This window comes from Giraffa tippelskirchi, chromosome 1 (genome assembly GCF_054371585.1).
Source record: "Giraffa tippelskirchi isolate mGirTip1 chromosome 1, T2T-mGirTip1v1.2.pri, whole genome shotgun sequence".
NCBI classification, from domain to species: Eukaryota; Metazoa; Chordata; class Mammalia; order Artiodactyla; family Giraffidae; genus Giraffa; species Giraffa tippelskirchi.
The window spans coordinates 225,930,779-225,949,846 of record NC_137275.1 but is presented as its reverse complement, the minus strand read 5'-3'; the positions used below and the strand labels follow the sequence as shown (position 1 = coordinate 225,949,846).

The window sequence follows — 19,068 nt, the reverse complement described above, 5'->3', positions numbered from 1 at the left end:
GTCCCCAGGCCCTGAGGTCACGGCGCCTCCACTTGGAGCACAGAGGACACCGTGTGCCCGTCGTCCCCAGACTCCTGCCTCGAGAAGGTCTCCACTTGCTGAAGTCCACCTGTGCGTCCACCGGTCCTCGCGGTATCTCTGTCGTCAGGGAGCTCAGAGGTGAGACATGTGAGCTCGTGTGTTTTTCAGGGTCTGTCTGATGCCATGTTGTTTGCATTTTTGTGCCCTTTGATGGTGACTCTGCTGTTTAAAACCTCCCCCGTCGTAGCACTGAAGGACATTCGGTCATGGAGAAACGCCGTGTGGGGGATAAGCCTCCTCCAGGCACGAGTTGTGTGCTCTGTCCTGAGCCCCATCCGTGCTGACGAGTCAATGACAGATGCTGAACAGGCGCCTGTAAAAAGCAGCTCACGAGACCACGGGTCAAGTGGCGACTACGCTGTGACCAGGGCCTGGCTGGACCCTGACCCTGCATCTGCTGGAGCAAGGTGTCCTTGGTGGCTAACTCCCACAATGCCAAGAATGACGAGAATCAACCTTAAACTCTCCCAGCTCCTCCCGCCGCACACCTCAGAGCCGTGAGGTGACCAACAGCCCAGCAGGAACGCCCAACCTCAGGCCAGAGACCTCAGACCCCACAGGAGACGGGCCACAGTCAGGGGCAGTCGAGACCCAACATGAGACAGGGCTGCGTGGGAGCCCAGGGAAGGCCGCGGGTCTCAGGATGTGCTAAGTGCTGAGACCAAAGCCTCCGGAGAGAGAACCAGTGACGGTCGTCAAAGCACGGCTACGAGCAAGGAGATACACGTTTGCAGACCGCATCTCCAAGGTCAGTGTGAGGGGCACCTGGAGACCAGGCTCCCCGCCAGGTGCCACAGGAACCGCCTCCCTCCACAGACACGTGCTCGGCCTGGCGTAAGCTCGTTGGTTCAGTGGGAGCTGAGTTGTGGTGCAAACAGGGGACACCTGTCCTCGCGGAAACACGGACTGTGTCCAGGGAGGAGCTGGAGCAGGAGAGGCCCATAACACGCAGACCTGTCCCTGCCGCAGACCGAGCAGGTTACACGCGAGCTCCCAAGTCATCAATTACACACGCGCCCCCAGGTCAACAATTACACACGAGCCCCCGAGTCATCAATTACACACGCGCCCCCGAGTCATCAGATTACACACGCGCCCCCGAGTCATCATTTACACACGCGCCCCCGAGTCATCAATTACACACGCGCCCCCGAGTCATCAATTACACACGCGCCCCCGAGTCATCATTTACACACGCGCCCCCGAGTCATCAATTACACACGCGCCCCCGAGTCATCAATTACACACGCGCCCCCAAGTCACCATTTACACACGCGCCCCCAGTCACCATTTACACACGCGCCCCCGAGTCACCAATTACACACGCGCCCCCGAGTCATCATTTACACACGCGCCCCCGAGTCATCAATTACACACGCGCCCCCGAGTCATCAATTACACACGCGCCCCCGAGTCATCATTTACACACGCGCCCCCGAGTCATCAATTACACACGCGCCCCAGAGTCATCATTTACACACGCGCCCCCGAGTCATCATTTACACACGCGCCCCCGAGTCATCAATTACACACGCGCCCCCGAGTCATCAACTACACACGCGCCCCCGAGTCATCATTTACACACGCGCCCCCGAGTCATCAATTACACACGCGCCCCCGAGTCATCAATTACACACGCGCCCCCGGGTCATCAGTTACACACGCGCCCCCGGGTCATCAGTTACACATGCGCCCCTGAGTCATCAATCACACACGCGCCCCAAAGTCAGCAGGGAGATAACCCACGAGGCGCACAGAGGCCTTCTGAGGTAGGTGTGCAGCAGCAGAAGAGTGGAAACAATGAAATGACCCACAGAAAGAATTTGATTCAATAAAGTTGGCAATTACAAAAAATAAATACTGTGTGGTCATTAACAAGGATGGTCAGACCTCTAATTACTGCAGACATAGGGCCACTGCATGCAGTGGGCGTGGAGAGCTGGACACAGATCCCCATCTGATGTCGGCAATGAACAGGTAGGTGAGCAGATACAGAGACTAATACGCAGATGGAGAGACAGACAGCATGCAGACAGAGACACAGGTCCATAGATGCACAGACGACAGATGATCCACAGAACACAGCTGGTGGATGGACGGACAGAGCTGCAGATGTGGACAGACGCACAGACACCCCCGTGACTTCCTGTCCATGTACACTCACACGACTGATTGTGTATCTGAAGGAAGCCCAACAGGCTTACACTTCCCTCCAATAATAGAAATGTGAATCACTTATTTTGGTGTTTCTGTCTGTATGTTCACATTTTTCTACCGTGAACATGTACAGCTTACACAAAAATATTTAAAAGCACCCAGTAAAGGAAAAGTAAACAGGATGGGTGAGGGCGCTTTCTCAACTCTTGTTGCCACCTCCTGGGGAGACAGGGTACCCCCAACCCGGGGTAACCGCTGTGCCTCCAGCCACCCTCCACTCGCAAGGACAGCAGGCCCTGAGAAGGCGGCCAGCAAGCTTGCAACAACACCGACCCCTCGCACACAGCTGTGGCAGGGGAGGGGCGCCTCCAGGCAGCAGGCAGGGTGCACCGGCAGACTGGCACCTGGTGGCAGGAGATGCCACTGACATCCTGGGCAAGAACCTCAGAAACGCGGCTGACTCCTGGTGCCCAGACGCGGAGGATCCACCCTGAGGATGGGGAACGCCCCGTTTCCCCCCGTCAGCCCCTCACCACCTCTCCCGTCGCTCCTGGAACTACCCAGGACTCACACCAACCCGCTGCCTCATCCTGGGAGGAAACCCTGAGTCCAGCACTTGGCTTCCAAGCAATCCAGCCGTGATCACAACACTGGGGCTGTTCACCACCTGTCACGGTAATTACACAGGGCACCTCAGAGATGGACAAAACCCTTGTCAGAAGGAGATTCGAGCTTTTAACCACCTGATGCGAAGATCTGACTCACTGGAAAAGACCCTGATGCTGGGAAAGTTTGAGGGCAGGAGGAGAAGGGGGTGACAGAGGATGGGATGGTTGGATGGCATCACCAACTCAGTGGATACGAATTTAAGCAAACTCTGGGAGATGGTGAAGGACAGGAAAGCCTGGCGTGATGTAACCCGTGATGGCGTCCATTGCAGCCCACAGCAGGGTCTAAGCCAAGGGGGACAGAGCAGGAAGCATTGGCCGACCGAGGACATGGACAGCAGCCTCTCTGTTCCCAGTGGGGGGCCAGGGCCCCCCGTGAGGCACAGTGCCCGGAGAAGAGAACACAGCCAGGGCAGTGGCCAGAAACCACCCTCCAGCCCAGGCTCGAGGGAACCGGGAGATGCCCCAAACACGGGGTCCCGTCCTGGGCAGAGGCCCTGAGCAGCAGCCCCAGATGCCCACCAGGTGCAGAGGGCACCCAGCGCCCGCCGGGCAACGTGGGCCCCATGATGAGTCCCAAGGGCAGTCAGAGCCCTGGCCCCTCACCTTCATCACCTGTTTCCCCCGCCCACCCCCGTCCTCCTGCTCAGCCTAGAGAGCCAGAGATTTGGGGTGGACGGGCCTGGGTCCTGGGTCACTGGTAGAGCACAGGAATCCAGGTATTGCTGAGTCAAAACTATGTGAGTGTGCCTTTCTAGTTAGATGGGTGGATGAATACCCCAGGCCACTGTCCACAGGCGGGGTCTGCTGACCCTGGGCTGGAGCTGAGTCTCCAGTGACGTCGGAGCATCCTCCCCGATGCTGTGTGAGGGAGGCAGCAGCTGCTTTGGTTTAATCCCCCGAGATCCTGCGCCTGCTCATCACCCTCCCGGCTGGAGGCCCCGCCCAGCACGACAGCACTCCACAGGCAGATGGGGGCAGCAGGGCTGAGCAATTCTCAGTTTTATAAAATCTAGACTCGGGCCTGTGAATGCATCATCTGATTACTTGCTTTGTAAGACGCAGCTACGGAAAAATTAAGTGAAGTTTCTACAAAATTACGAAAAAAACTGGGGCCTTCTGAAAAAGGTGGGCGAACAGGGCCCAGACTTACTCTCCGTCTGAAACAGCCAAAAAGCTGACAAAATACATGAAACAACTATTGTCAAGATACCGCGTGTCGGTCAGCAACGGACAGGGTCCCGACGGGGTGAACAGAGCAGGCGAGCCCAGAACTGCCCCACGGCTGCGCGAGAGAGGAGGTGCGCGTGTCTGGGGAGAACCTGGACGCAGACAGGACAGCGAGCTCCACGGACAGACACCAGGAACCCTGGGCTTCAAGCGCGCAGATGGTAAAACCAGAGCAGAGAGCAGCACAGAGAACAGAAAATCCAAAGAAAAGTCAGTGAATCCAAAGGCTGGGTTTTGGCAAAGATCAATGAAACTGAAAAACCTCTAGGCAGACTGATCAGGAAAAAAAACACAACAGATTAAAAAACACATTTCTGACTTTGGGAACGAGAGACCTGATCCCTATAGACCCTCGGTGTGGAGAGGATAACAAGGGCCAACTTTTCCGTGTGACGTGGCCAAGCTCCCCGCTCCCCAGGCTCAGCGGGGAAGGCACGGCCCTGACAGGCCTGTGTTTACTGAAGAATCTGAAGTCACAGTTTAAAACCCCACAAAGCCACGGCGAGCGCAGCTGGGGGCTTCCCGGGGAAGCAGGACCAGACGTTTAAGCACCGCTGAGCCCGTCCACCCGAGCTCTCCCCAGAGCCGGACAGGAGGCAGCGCCCTGCACTCCCTCTGCGATATGCAAACCAGACAAAGACATTCCAGGAGAGGAAAACAAAGCCCCGAGTCCCTGGTGAACAGACGCAGGCATGTCCAGCGAGGCAGAACGCAGGGCACCGGCTGCCTGGGGGACGCGGGGGGTGCGGAGGCACGTTATTCCGATCGTGGCGACGGCTGCACAGCGCCGACACGCACACTCACGAGTGCACACCCCCAGCACGAGCGCCTGCCTTCCTGCCGACCAGATCTCCAGGAGGCTTTTCCCTTCACCCAGACAAAGGTCAGAAAGCGGGCCGTCGTCACTGGCTAAGCTTCCACCGCCGGCCTGACCAGTGAGCCAGAGGGCTGCCTGTGCGCCTCCAGCTCCGCAGGCAGTGGGACAGCAGGCTGTTCCCACCCACCCCCAACCTGGTCCAGGCTCCCCCAGGGCTGGGCATCCAGACGCCACCCCTCTCCTTACAGAGCTGGTCACCCGGCGGCCACCAGATCGGGACAAGCCCCCCTCAACACAGGCGTCTGAAGGACACCAGGCAAGGGCAAGGAGAGCCTGGGGACACAGTGTCCACCCAGGATCTTCGGGGAAAGTTCTTCAGGTCAGCATCTCCTCCTCCCTACCCCTGAGGGAGCTGAAAAGCAAGAGGAAAAGGCAACAGTGTCCAGAATAAAGGAACTAATCAAATTTGCAGGGTTAACTGACCCTGTGTCCGAGCCAGGAAGGGGAGCCGAGAATGAAGTCCTGTAACAACGGACACATTCTTACCTAGACTTCTTGCCGGTTTTGATTCAGTCCCGTGAGTAATTGTTGGGCTGGCCACCTCAGGGTTTGCCTGTGTTCTCTGACCAAGAGACAGACAAGTGTGATCTCTGTCTTTCAGAATTAACTCCAAATAAAGAAAACACACTTTGCCAACAAAGGTTCGTAGAGCCATGGTTTTTCCAGTAGTCATGTATGGATGTGAGAGTTGGATCATAAAAAAAGCTGAGTGCTGAAGAATTGTTTTCCAACTGTGGCATTGGAGAAGACTCTTGAGAGTCCCTTGAACAGCAAAGAGATCAAACCAATCAATCCTAAAGCAAATCAACCCTGAATATTCATTAGAAGGACTAATGCTGAAGCTGAAGCTCCAATATTTGGCCGCCTGATGCAAAAATCCGACTCACTGGAAAAGACCCTGATGCTGGGAAAGACTGAAGGCAAGGGGAGAAGGGGGCGACAGAGGATGAGACGGTTGGATGGCATCACTGACTCAATGGACTTGAGTTTGAGTAAACTCTGGGAGTCGGTGATGGACAGGGAAGCCTGGCGTGCTGCGGTTCATGGGGTCACAAAGAGTCGGACACGACTGAGCAACTGAACAACAACAATAAAAGAAAACATGAATCCCTGGACTTAGGAATTCAGAAAGGTCATAAGTTAGCGATGATGCGGTTTTAAACATGAAAAGCATTCTCTCACCTGCTGACAGGCGACACACGTTATGCAGTTACCAGTTCAAGTCCAAGGGGGATCCCAGGGAGCGGTCAGCCCCCAGAGACACACAGTAACACATGGTAAGTCCAGAGTGACTGCTTAAGCATCAGATTCAGTGAGGTCTCACTGCTTTCAGATTGAATTCACCCCAAACTGCATCGGTAAACAAACTGCCTTTTCTTGTGTACTCTAAAGTATATGAAACTATCACGACTGAAACGCTCTTTAAGCCTGGATGCTGAGTTGGGAGACCTGGCATGCCAGGCACTGGACGCCCCCAGCGCCTCCCCGGGAGCACACGGGGGAAGGAGAGCGGCGACCAGTCCTGGCTCGAGCTGGGGGTGGCCTGCTGGCTCTGCCCGGGCCGAGGCCCCCAGGCCTTCACCACGGCGTCCACCGCGGCGTCTTCCTGTGAACGGTGCCCCGGAAGAGCCCACCCGGCCAGCAGGAATTAGCATGTGGGCGAGGGCCTTCCAACTTTCACCCAGTTTTTCAACCTGATGAGAAGCAGCTCCGGAGACGGGGATCCTGTGTTTGTTCTGCTGACACTTGTGCTTGTCACCTGGAACGTGGGCGCAGAGGCTCTTGAGTAAGAGGCCCGCGTTCCCCGGGCAGGGAACCCACCCTCCAGCCCTGGCGTCGCTGGGCGGAGCAGAGCCTCCTTGGGCCCCCACCTGCCACCGCGGGGGTCCAGGGGGTCACACACGCGTGTGTTTGCACAGTCCCCAGGCCCCTGCTTCTGAGCGAGGCTCGTCCCCTGCACTGAGGCCGTCGGGGAAGAGGCCCGGGCGTCGCCAGGCAGAGCGGCTGAGTCACAGGATGGAGCGGGGGGCCAGGAGTGCATGGGGCGGAAGAAGCCCCAAGTCCTGGCGTCTGGAACCTGGACTAGGCCAGAGCCGCCTCTGGCTCCAGGATCAGCGGCCTGTGCGGGGCTGTTTTTTTACAACTATTTCCTGACTCACTAGCGACACGAAGGAGGGGGTCTTCCTACGGCCTGCCTGCTGCAGCTTCCCAAGGCGCAAAGTCAAGTTGTGTCCCAGCTGAGCAGGGACCCAGGTCCTGCTCCCGACTGGCGATGTCTGGGCCCTCTGGAAGCTTCCTCAGTGCCCGAGGTCTCCTGTCTGCCCACAGCAGGCTGGGCACTCACAGAGCTGAGGGCTCCCGATACCGCAGAGCTGTTAGCGGTGGGAGGAGGTACTTGGTCCGCCACCATTTTGGAAAAAGAAACCACCAGCATGCAGGTACTTAAACAAATGCTCCTGTTCCTGCTTTTGAAACGCATTTGAGTTGCATTGATAAAGGCTCTGACTTCACCCCAGCAGGCGGGCCTCAGGCTACAGTCACGGTCCGGCTCCCAAGGGTGTCCTGCAGGGACCGCGGGCCCCAGTCACGGCTGCTCACATCTGCTGACGGGGTCCATCACCCACCCCCCGGGGGAGGGGAGGGGAGGCCCGCCTGGCCCGGGGCCAAGTGCATCCTCAGGTCAGCAGACAGAGGGGGAGCGCCCCGAGCCTCAGGAAGACAGGGCAGGGGAGCAGTTCCCTGCTGGAGACCCCAGGCCCCTCCTGAGCTGGTGGGACACGCCCTCCCTCCCCCCACCTGTTGGGAGAGACCTCACCACCCTGCACAGAGGAGCTAGTGAGAAATTAGTTTCTCCCATCAGCCAGGTCCAGTGCGGGGCCAACAGGAAGGCAGGGGCCCGACCCATGACGGGGACCACACCAGGACCTTCTCCAAGTGTGGAGAAGGCGCAGATGACGGGCGTCCCCGGCCCAGGCCAGCAGAGGTGATGGCGTCCAGGGCCGGCCTCCTGCCATCCCCCTGGCTAGGTGCACCTGAGCGGTCACCCTCATCACAGGGCCGCGGGGCCTCCCTCCGTGGTGCCCCCGTGGACCAGGGACCCCGCGAGGTGGGGGCTGGAACGCAGCTCGGGGCCAAACACAGAGGTCATCAGAAGGGGGCGGATGTGGGGCCAGCTGTTTGGCAGGCGGCCCGACCCCGGGGAGGCGCTCTCACCAGCCCCCTGCCTGCTGTGGGTCAGGCCACACTCCAGCCCTCGTCCCCAGGCTCCCTCCGACACCAGGGCTTCCTGTCACGTGGACGGTGGCTTTGGAGTGGCCTAGACTGTGGGATGGGGGTAGTTCCCACGACCTCACAGACAAGGCGACAAGGAAAGATCAGAAGGGGGTTGAGGGGCAGAGGGTAACTCATGAGGCAGCAGGTATAGAAAGAAACCCCCCCAAAGGCCCGGGCCAAGGGGAGGACAAAGCGGGCAGAGTAAGGATGCCCCCGTGCGTGTTTTATTGCCAGCTGTTTAATCCCCACCATGACAAACTTCTACTGCCGTGCTGAGCAGAGTAAAATACCCAAAAGTTAAAACACTTAATTTTACAACAGTTGAGCTGAGCGTACGACACCTGAGGCTGAAGGGCTCCGAAACGCTGCAACGCCAGAGCGCAGGGACCCCAGACGGCGGAGAGGCCAGGACCCCGCTTCTACCTTCCGGGTCAAACTAGAAGCACATGCTTTGGACCAGGGCCTGCTCTCAGACCAGGATTTCTAAGCCCCGACCACGAAGCAGAAGGATCCTCTCTCAGGCCCCACGTGGGCACACCCCTGAGATACCATGATGGGGGACAACTCTGATGCTCCTGGAGATTCCCATGCAGGCTTTCTCAGGGTCCGAGGGGACGGAGGAGGGGAGAGTCCTGAAACCAAAGGGGTGAAGTGATGGCTGGACCGACCAACAGACTCCGGGGCCAAAGTCTTCCCTTACCCTCACATCCTCTCAGTCCCTGATTGCTCCCAGATCATACTTTGGATGGAAAAGAACAGCAGCTGCGGGAGAGCAGAGCCCTGGGAGAGGAGCTCAGCGTGAACACGGGCTGCCTCTGCACGGGCGGAGCCGGTGACGTCACCGCGTCCCAGCGAGCAGCCCCCCAAGAAGGCTCCAGACTGGACCCCAGACCCCAGAGCAACACCCCTCCCCAGCGGGCCTTCCTGCCGGGACCGGCTCCTCCGTGAGGCCCCACCACCAGCACTGTCTCCCTCTGGGGTCCCAGCCCCGGACCCCCAGTGGAACCCCTCACAGAGGACTCAGTTCTACCCCGTCCCAGGTCTACACTGGCGCCGATGGGAGCCTCCTCCCCAGGTGCCTGCTGTCTACACAGCTGTAAGACAGGTGTGTGTTCACACCGCAATTCTCCAGGCCAGAATACCGGAGTGGGCAGCCTTTCCCTTCTCCAGGGGATCTTCCCAACCCAGGGATAAAACCCAGGTCTCCCACATTGTGGGTAAATTTTTTACCAGCTGAGCCACCAGGGAAGCCCAATTTAGGATTCCCTGGTGGCTCAGAGAGTAAAACGTCTGCCTGCAATGTGGGAGACCTGGGTTCAATCCCTGGGTCAGGAAGATGGAAGGAATTGGCAACCCACTTCAGTACTCTTGCCTGGAAAACCCCGTGGATGGAGGAGCCTGGTGGGCTCCAGTCCGTGGGGTGGCAGAGAGTGGGGCACTACTGAGCCACTCCACTCGCGCACCACGACAACCCCCCCGGTTCTCAGGGACCTGACAAGCTCAGCACCCCCATCTCCTCACAGGACCCACGAGACCACGCGAGGTCGTTTCTCAGCATCTCTGAGAGCACAGGGGAAAAGAAGGATTTCTGGAATTCTCGCCAGGGTCACCCTTTAAGTTGCCCCCCCCACCCCCCGCCCACTCTCGGCTGTTTTATGAAACTCCGGGAGGTTCTGTGGAGAAGCTCACCGCCTGCAGGAGATTGGTGGGCCCCTTTTGGCGCTATCACAGTCATATTTTAAAATACTGTCCTTTTTAAAAAGCAATTAAGACGTGAGAGCAAAACACAGTACATGTATCAGAGTCTGGCGAGACGTGAAAAACGGCTTCAGGGTCCGCGTTTTCCCCACTGACTCACCGAAGAGTTAAACCACGGCCTCCAGAAACCCCGCAGCCGGCCTGCGGCGACGCCTCCTGCGCGCCGGGCTGCGTCGGCCGGGTCCTCGGAGGGCGGCCGGGGGAGCGGCCGGGGAAAGGGCTTCCAGGCCGGGGGTGAGTCCCACCGCGGACCCCGAGGAAGGGCCGGCAGGAGGGCGACCACGAGGACAGTCCGCCTACTTGGTTTTAAAAGAACATTGACCGCCCACTTCCTGAATAGTTCACCCCAAACTTTACAACTTTTGCAGGCGCTTCGGCGGTGCCAGAAGCACTCGGGCTCAGAGAAGAGTGGAAACTATTTTTGGCATCCAGAAGGGCGGCTGCGGGCCGCCGAGTGCAGTCGGCGCCTGGATCGCGGACTGCCTTTTCGGAGTTTGAAACTTTCTAATCGGGGGCGAATCCGAACAGGCCTCCGGCAACTCGGCGGCATCGAGGGCGGGATCCCCAGGGGAGCGCGGGGGTGGGCGCGCGGTGCCAACTGGAGCGCCGGGTCCCCATGGCCCCGCCGCGGCGCCCCGGCTGGAGACGAGGGCGGGGACGGTCCCGGCTCGCACCCCGGCTCCGCCCGCGCCTTCCCGCACTCGGACCGCGGCCCCTCCCGGAACGCGGCGCAGGGGAGCCCGAGAGAGCCGTGCGCCGACCGGGGCCCGAGCCGGAGGCTCTCCGCGCCCCGCCGGACGCGGGTCAGAGAGGGGGCGCCAGAAGGGCCCCCGGAGCCGGGACGGGGGTACGGCGCCCCGGGCAGGAGGGGAGATCGCCGAGTCCGAGGCGAGGGGGAAGGGAAAGGAACGCAGGAGAGGGGGGCGCCGGGCTCCGGGAGGAGGGGGCCCGAGCGGGGCGGGGGAGGAGGGGGCGAGCAGCAGGGACGGCGGGGCGGGGGGCTTTCCCCGGCGCCCCGACGACTCCCCCGGCCCGCGGGGACTGCGAGCTCCAAACAAAGGCGGCTCCGGAGGCGGCGCGCGCTGCGCTCAGGTCCGCCCCCCGTCCGGCCACGGAGGACAAAGGCCCCGCCGCACGATCCCCGGCCGCCCGGCGCGCCCAGATTCCCGGAGCCCTGCCCCCGGCGCTCCGCGCCCCGCCGCACGACCGGGTCCCCCTACGCCCGGCGCGCCCAGGTTCCCGGGGCCCTGCCCCCGGCGCCCGCGCCCCGCCGCACTCACAGGATGGAGGTCTGCGGCGCCACGGCGGGCACGGCCTCCAGCAGCAGATGCATGCAGCGCACCGTGGTGCGGAAGCACAGGCAGCGGCTCGGACACCCGTTGCTCGGCCTGGGGGCGACCTCGGCCAGCGCCCCCCAGAACGAGCAGAGCGCGAGAGCCAGCAGGCAGGGGCGCGCGGCGCGCGCGGCCATGACCCGCGGGGCGCTGGGAGCTCGGGCGCGCGGACCGACGGCGAGGGCCCGGCGCGTCCACCGCCGGCTCCGGACTGCGCCCGCCCGCCGCCCAGGCGCGGCCCGCGTCCCAGCTGTGCGCCGGGGGCGGGGGGCGCCAGCTGTGCACATGCGCGCGGCTCCGCCCTTCCCGCCCCCGCCTCCCCGAGGGCCGGGGCGGGGCGAGGACCTCCCGCCCGGAGCGCGGCGGCGGGGCGGCCCCGGCTGCGGAGGACAGGTTGGGCCCCAGGGGTCCCGTCCCAGGTCCGCGCTCCGGGTCTGGGGCCTCGCCTAGCGGCCGTTGCCACACGTGTGCAATAGGAGCTTTTGTTGTTTCAGAAAACACTTTTCGAGTGCTCCGCAGGTTCCAGGCAGGATGCCAAGCGCTTTCGCGCTCTCTCCTCTCTCTGCCTTTCTCTCGCCCCCTCCTCCACCGCGTCTCTCTCCGTCTCTCTGTTTCTGTCTGGCTGTCTCTGCGAGACCTGCCCCCAGACAAGTCGCTGCAGGATCAGAGCCAGGGGTCGGCCTCCCTGCCTGGGCCCACGAGGCCTGTGAAGCGCCCCCGCGCCAGCCCCAGCCCTGGCCTGTGCTCTGCGGACCCCAGGGGAGAGGTCCGTGTGCGGGGTCGGCCTAAGTGGACGCTCAGTGCCCTGTAGTTTCCTCCCTTGGGGCCATGGCTGGGAGGACCACTGGCCTCCCCAGGGGGCCTTGCTGGAGCTCCCAGAAGACACGGCGGGGGTGGGGGGCCCTGGGCCGAGCCCCTCTTTTCTAACACCTGACTCCTGAGGGTCCAGTCACAGCTGAGGAGGTCCAGTTCAAAGCCGCAGGGTCACCAAGTCCCAGCGTCGGAGAGGAGCCTGTTCCGACTCCCACTGTCTCATGGCCAGTCTGACCACTGGCAGAGAGGTGGTCTCCCCAGGCTGCCGTGGGGCTGGGGCGACAAGCACCTGCCTGTGTCAGCAGACTGCCGCCCCTCCGTGGTCCCCAGGGCCTGACTCTGGGGGAGCTGAGCTGGGGGCTGGCCCTGGCCCCCCGGAAGCTGGCGTCCTGGAACCACTGGGAGCAGCCTTCCCAGTCTGCAGGGGCTCGGACACGCCAGCCAGGGGCCTGCGTGCTCACAGTCACGAGTCCCCCTGGGGCTCCACACTCCTTTCCAAACCCTGTCTGATTGCTCTGCGCGAATTTCAAACTTGGGTCAGAAACCCCAAACCTCACTCGCCCTGTTTTCTTCTGGATCTCTGATGAGACCCTCTAAAATGTTCCCTCAGACCCTCCAGCCCAGCGGTCGCCCCTGAGGTCCTCACCCACCTGTTGCGAGTTGAAAGTCCCTGTGGATTCCAGTTGTTCCTTGTGTCTCGGTCAGTTTCTGCTCTTCCATCCTCCCTGCCATAACCACCAGCAGTCCTGGCCCTGCCCCTCGCCCCGGACTCCCGCTAGGACCCCGCCTGGGCCTGCCGGGCCCCCTCCCTGCAGCGGGCAGAGAATGTGCTGCGGCTTTGACCTTGCCGCCCCTCCCCAAGCCAAAAGTCTCCGGGCCGCTTAGGCTTCGGCGGTAAAGGCCACCTTCCAACCACCCCGGGGAGCAGGCGTCCCTGCAGCGCCCGTCCTTGGCCTCTCGGTCCAGCTCAGCACCAGCTGTGGCCCATACATGTCCATCAGGCTGGGCTGTCACCCCCAGTGTTCCGGTCAAACGCGAATCTTAAGTGTTGTGCTGAAGGTGTTCTGTAGATGAGATTGACAGCAGTGAGCCTGGGCAAAGAGGCGCTCCCTCCATAACGTGGGGGAGCCTCTAAGGTCTTTAGAGTAGGAACTACTGAGGTTTCCTGGAGAAGAGATTCTGCCTCATGACCTCAGCAGCCTCCTGGCCTGGCTCTAGAACGTGCTCCAGCAGTGCCCAACCTGCAGGAGGGGCTTCGTGACCTCCACCCCCCCCCCGTCCCCCCATCCTCTCAGCCTCCCCTTGTCCCCGTCCAGCAGGGACACTCTCACCTACTGGGCTGTCTCTGCGTCTGCACCTCCTGGGCCGTGTATCCCACGTCCGCCCTCTAGAGGCCCAGGGAGGCCTCACACCTCCGGATCTTGACCGGCTTTTTTTTTTTTTAAGAGGGACCTCTTTATCTTGACCTTCTCCCGGTTCACCGTGGCCATCAAAGCCTCCTGGGTTTTCTGTTGCCCAAGCCCACGTGACTATTCACATTTCCACGGACCACCTCCCGACCTTGTCATCTGCCCCCCATCCTGTTATCTGTCCTACAGCAGACACTCCTTCCTGTGTGATGTGCTGCTGGCTTAGACGCGCATTAAGAGAGACCGGGACCCCGGGGATGCTCTGTGCTCGGTGAGCAGCACCTCTGAGCTCTGCCGCGTCTCACGCGGCCGGGAGGACGGGACGCCCACCCTCCCGCTGTCTGAGTGCCGGCTCCAGGCCAGGCCCGCATGTGACTGCTGTCCATGTACTTCAGTATCTAACTAAGCTCAGAGACATCCGAAGAGATGTGAGTATCCCCAGTTTGCAAATGCAAAACCCAGTGCTCAGTGAAGAGCGTAGCTTGTCCAGGCCTCGTCACTCATGGTGGGAAAGGAGGGGATGCTGACTCAGCATCACCCCTGCCAGGCACTGAGCCAGAACCTCACCTACTGAGCTGGCTGGTGGTGGGGGCCCCCTCCTGCAGGTCACTGTGCCTGGCCTGTCCCCGGCTGGTGCCTGCTGGCCTTCTCTGGAGACTCACTAGAGCCGCAGGGGCCACACTCCTGGGGATGCCGGGCCCTCCAGACGCCGCCTGCAGCCATGGCCCCGAGCTGGCAGAGATGACTGACGGTCAGTTTCTCCCTGCTCAGTGGCCAACTCTCCACCCACCCCCCACCCCCAGAGCATGGGGTTTGGAACAAGACAGACTGGGCAGCGGCCTCCCCAGCTCTGTGACTTCTGGTGGCCGTCTCGCCCTCTCTGAGCCCCGGGCTCCCGTCTGTAACGGAAGAAGGCTGTCTCACACTCACAGGCAGTGCTGAGGACCCAGCGAGAGGTGTGGGAGCCGGCCGCCGGGGACGAGAGTCCTCCTGGCGGGGAGGCTTCCCGGGCCTGGGTGGGCCCAGGTCTGGAGGCCGGGGGGCCATTCCCAGACGGTGAGTCAGCCCTGGAGGACCTGGCTGTGCCTGAGACTGCCCCCCCTCCAGGGCCTCACTGGCATCTTCCTGCCCGGCACCCTCCTACTCGCTGGCTGCCCGTGGGGCAGGCGTGGAGGTGCTCCTGGGAGGTGCTCCAGGGTAGGTGCTCCAGGGGAGGTGCTCCGGGGCGTCACGGGTGCACAGTGGCCAACAGAAGGCTGACCCCACAGTCCTGGAGGCCAGGGGGCAAGGTTCGCTTCTCCCCGCCTCTCTGCAGCCTCTGGTCCTGCCAGCGGGGCCATACATGCCAGCCGGCCGTGGCCCATCTCCAGGAGGGCTTCCCCTGCTCTGTCCTCATCCCCATCTCACTGTCCTCACAGGGACACCCTGGCTGAGGGCCCTGGATGCCCTCCCCTGACGCTGGCCACGGTGCAGCGGCCCCTTTCCAGAGCAGGTCACGCCCTGAGCTCCAGGCAGGACTGAGTGCTGGACAGACAGCCAGGCGGGGTGGTGATGAGCCCGGGGCCCAGTCCCCAGCCCACCCGCCTCAGGCTGCCCGCGCTGAAGGAAGGGGAGGACCAGGACCAGGGTCTGGTTCACAGCAGGGGTGAAGGGCGGCGGGGTCGTCCCGGGTTAGGTGTGGCTCCGTCCCAGGCACAGGCAGGGCTCTGGGCTCTAGAACCATCTGCAGATAAGCCCGAGCCTCCAGAGTGCAGGGCTGTCTGTGGAGGACCCACGGGCACAGGCAGACCCGCTGGCCTGCACGCCTGTGCTCTGGGCTTCCCCCCAGACAAGGAGGTCGGCCGCGCTGGGCCACCGTCCCCGCTTCCGGGCCGTCTGAAACCCCCGCCCCAGGAATGCGAGCAAAGCCCCCTGCACATGGTGCCCTTTCATTGTCCTGAACTAGAAGACGGCTTCTCAGCAAAATGGGCCTGAGGTCAGCTTGTCCCAGTTACAGCCCTCCCAGTTAACAAGTGCCCGTGTTTACTGTACCCCACACAGCTCCCTTTCCTGCACCCACTTGTCGAGAAGCTGCTGTCCTTACGTCAGCTAGAGCCTCTTGTCTTAAATTTAAGAAAAGGAGTTGTTGTTCAGTCACTAAGTTGTGTCTGACCCCGTGGACTGCAGTACACCAGGCTGCCCTGTCCGCCACCGTCTCCTGGAGTCCGCTCAAACTCATGTCTGCTGAGTCGGAGCAGATGACTAAATACACCCACTTAGGGTCGTTTTAGGCTGAGATGGACGCAGCCCAGTGGGCTCGGCCCTGGGGCTCCAACCGCCCCTTCAGAGCTGGGCCCGTGTAGCTGTGGGGGTGACCGTCGGGCGGCCGTGGGCCTGGCCCTGGAGTCCGGGGTCCCCGGGGCTGTGTCCTCCAGGTCTCCCGTGTTCTCCTGAGATGCTCGTGCCCGCAACCCCGCCGGCACCCGGGGCTGAGTGAGGTAGGCTGGAGATGAGCCTGCCGGGTCCCGGCTGCCCTCGCCCCGAATGATCCACCCGCCAAGGGGGAATGTTTCGGGGTGCTGTGGTCTGCTCCCCCACCACCACCCAGACAGGTCCTCCAGCAGGAGCCCTGCCATCCGGGGGCCCCTCCCCAAGGGTTTCGCCGCCCAGGACGGCAGGTGTCACAGGACCGCACCCAGACAAACTGTCACAAGCTGCCTCCCTCCCACCCGCCTCCAAGACCGGCTCTCTTACAAAGGCCCCCTCGAGGCCTGCGTGCTCTCTCCCCGTGAAGGTGCTCACGCTCTGTCTCACGGGGTGGGGCCCGTGTGTTTCTCCCGGGACTCCCGTGCACATTATCCCAACCCCCGCCTGACTTCCGCGCCTTCTCTCCTGCCTCCCCGCCTGGAGTCAGCCCATTTCACAGACCGGCCTTTGGAAGTGCCAGGGGCAGGGACCCCGCTTCTGCCCTCCACGGCTTTGAGCCCCGAGGCGATGGCTCACAGACAACCCTCCCGGAGACCATGGAGGCGGGGACCTTCCGCTTAGACTGTCTGAGCACGCGCTGCCCACTCTCGCTCATGGTCTACTGGCTGCAGGCCCGACCCCTCCCTGGGGGCTGAATGACAGGCCCGGGTCCAGGGGGTCACGGCTGGAGGGGCGCGCTCAGGTCCCGAGGGACCGCCAAGAGGGCTGTGAAGAAGGTGCACACACGTGTGGGAAGGCCCGAGACAGACATCTGGAAGAAACGGGAAATGGGAAGTCGTTGTCTTCTGCAGGCGGGCTCAGCCTCTGGCTCCACCGCGCGCTCCCTGACCTGGGACTGTCCCAGCACAGACTCCAGAGGGCTATGTCCGGAGTCACTGACTGCGCCCAGCAGCAGGTGCGGCCTCAGCCCCCTCCGCTGCACTGAGTGGAACTCCAGTCACCTGAAGAATGTTCCAGAAGTAATGTCACATGTGGGCACAGGGCGGGGGTGGTGGAAGAGCTCCTGCTGGACCATTGGTGGCTGGGGGGCCCAGACCCGGACGCCCGCAGACCCCTGAGCAAGGTGTCCACCAGCATTTCCTGAGTTAGCCGGCCTTCGGGGCTCCTTGAGAAAAATCTTAGCGGAGCTCAGCAGGGTCAGCGTCTGCTGTGAGGAGCTGGGCTGAGAGTAGAACTTTCCTGTCAGTTCAGTCGCTCAGTCCTGTCCGACTCTTTGGGACCCCATGGACTGCAGCGCGCCAGGCCTCTGTGTCCCTCAGCATCTCCCAGAGTTTACCCAAACTCATGTCCATTGAGTCGGTGATGCCATCCAACCATCTCATTCTCTGGCGTCCCCTTCTCTTCCTGCCGTCAGTCTTTCCCAGCATCAGGGTCTTTTCAAATGAGTCAGAGCTTCCCTGCTGTCCCTTCAACACCGCTTTCCTGGGCTCCCAGGATGGGCCTGCTTGTGACCTCCCGCTGCCCTCCGGCTGAAGGCTCTGCGCCCGATGTGAGGCCGGGCCAACGGGAACAGCCGAGCCTGGAGCAGAGGGAAGCTTACCGCAGGGCTGAGCCGGAGCAGTGGGCGGCTCTCCTCAGAAGACCCCGGCTCCGCAGTGGGCATCACGGGGCAGGTTTACAGGCAGGATGTGCAGCGGGGACTGCAGGGCATGTAGAGATCAGGGCAGCGCCCCGGCTCCTGGGCTCAGCCTACGGTCCGTCCTCCGGGGGTGGGGGGGGCTCAGTCCCTGCAGCTGTGCTGCGTGTCCAGTGCTGTGAGTCCTGGGGAACAGGACTCTGCCCCCGCCAAGGCTGCACCTTTGTTTCCTAACAGTGCCTCCCTTCCCTGATTGGCAACTGCTGGAACCTGCGCTTGGGAGCAAAGAGAAAGTCTGGGAGGCTGAAGCCTTTTTCCAGGAAGAAATGGGGGAACGCAGAAAGGTTTCGTACCCGAGAGGGCCCCACAGGGTCCTGCCCGTTTTCACTCCTGGGTTGTCAGCTGGGGGGCTCCTTGCAATATGACTTATTAGCAAGAGGAAATCGAAAGTTTACGCACGGGTGCACCTCCTGAGCACAGGGGAGGCACCAGGCAGGGAGCACCTCAGAGAGGAGCCTTGGAATTCAGGTCTAAGGACCGTCTTCCGCCGGGCTTCCCAGGTGGCTCAGACGGTAAAGAATCTACCTGCAATGCCAGAGACTTGGGTTCAATCCTTGGGTTGGGAAGATCTCCTGGAGGAGGGAATGGCAACCCACTCCAGTATTCTAGCCTGGAGAACTCCATGGACAGAGGAGCCAGGTGGGCTACAGTCCGTGGGGTCGCAAAGAGTCAAACACAACTGAGCGACTAACACTTTCACCGTCTTCAGTGAAGCCTGAGAAAGAGCGTGTGGAAACCAGTTGTGGGCAGGGGACTCCACATGATAAACATACAGATACGGTTGTCGTGCAGACTTAAATCTCTGGTGATTTGGTATCATCCTTCTCCCCTGGCTCAGACAGGAGACCCCCTTACAAACAGAGATTTCCCTTGTGAATGAAAAAAGCATTTCTGCCATATCAGTAAACAATGTTGCAGACAGCTGGCCACTAAAGCTGCCCTTGCACCCCAGTGGTGAGCCCCGAGGGAGCCCTCAGGGTGGCTGAGAGTGATGCTTTGCTGGGCTGGCTTGCTGAGGACTTGCTGGGAGTGAGTCTCTCAGATGGCTCTCAGGGAGAGCTCTGAAGATGTGAGGGAGGAGCCAGGATCTACAAAAGACCAGGTGGTCAGAACATCAAAAGATACTATTAATTACGGAAAACCAAACATCTCAGGTTAGTGAGTTTAGCCCTTTCTGTGAATGGGAAGATGCAGAATTCTGGGCTCACAGACTTCACTCCTTTGATGTGCATCTCAGCTACCTGTGGGGCCAGTGTCCTGGGCTTTCTCTGAGCCCCTGAGCCCCTCTGCCCTTGGGGTGGTTGCAGCCCCTTTGCCTCCACTCTGAGTCCCCCCAGGACACACTTTCCAGGGCAGCTGTGGTGGC

The 19,068-nt window shown here is 61.4% G+C and overlaps 1 protein-coding gene across 5 annotated transcripts in view; it reads right to left on the bottom strand.

Moving 5' to 3' along the window:
* The window catches only part of PXDN (peroxidasin), a 63,916-nt gene extending 52,236 nt beyond the window's left edge, over positions 1-11,680 (bottom strand). For 3 of the 5 annotated variants that reach the window (XR_014078721.1, XR_014078720.1, XM_081576230.1), the window contains exon 1: positions 11,325-11,680. Coding sequence is in view for 2 of the 5 variants with exons in the window: in XM_081576230.1 (XP_081432356.1) it covers positions 11,325-11,665 (341 nt within the window). In the remaining 3 variants the exon portion in view is untranslated. The remainder of the gene's footprint in view (positions 1-11,324) is intronic. The other 2 variants (XR_014078722.1, XM_081576251.1) reach the window with 1 other exon arrangement.
* Between the last annotated feature and the right edge of the window lie 7,388 nt (positions 11,681-19,068).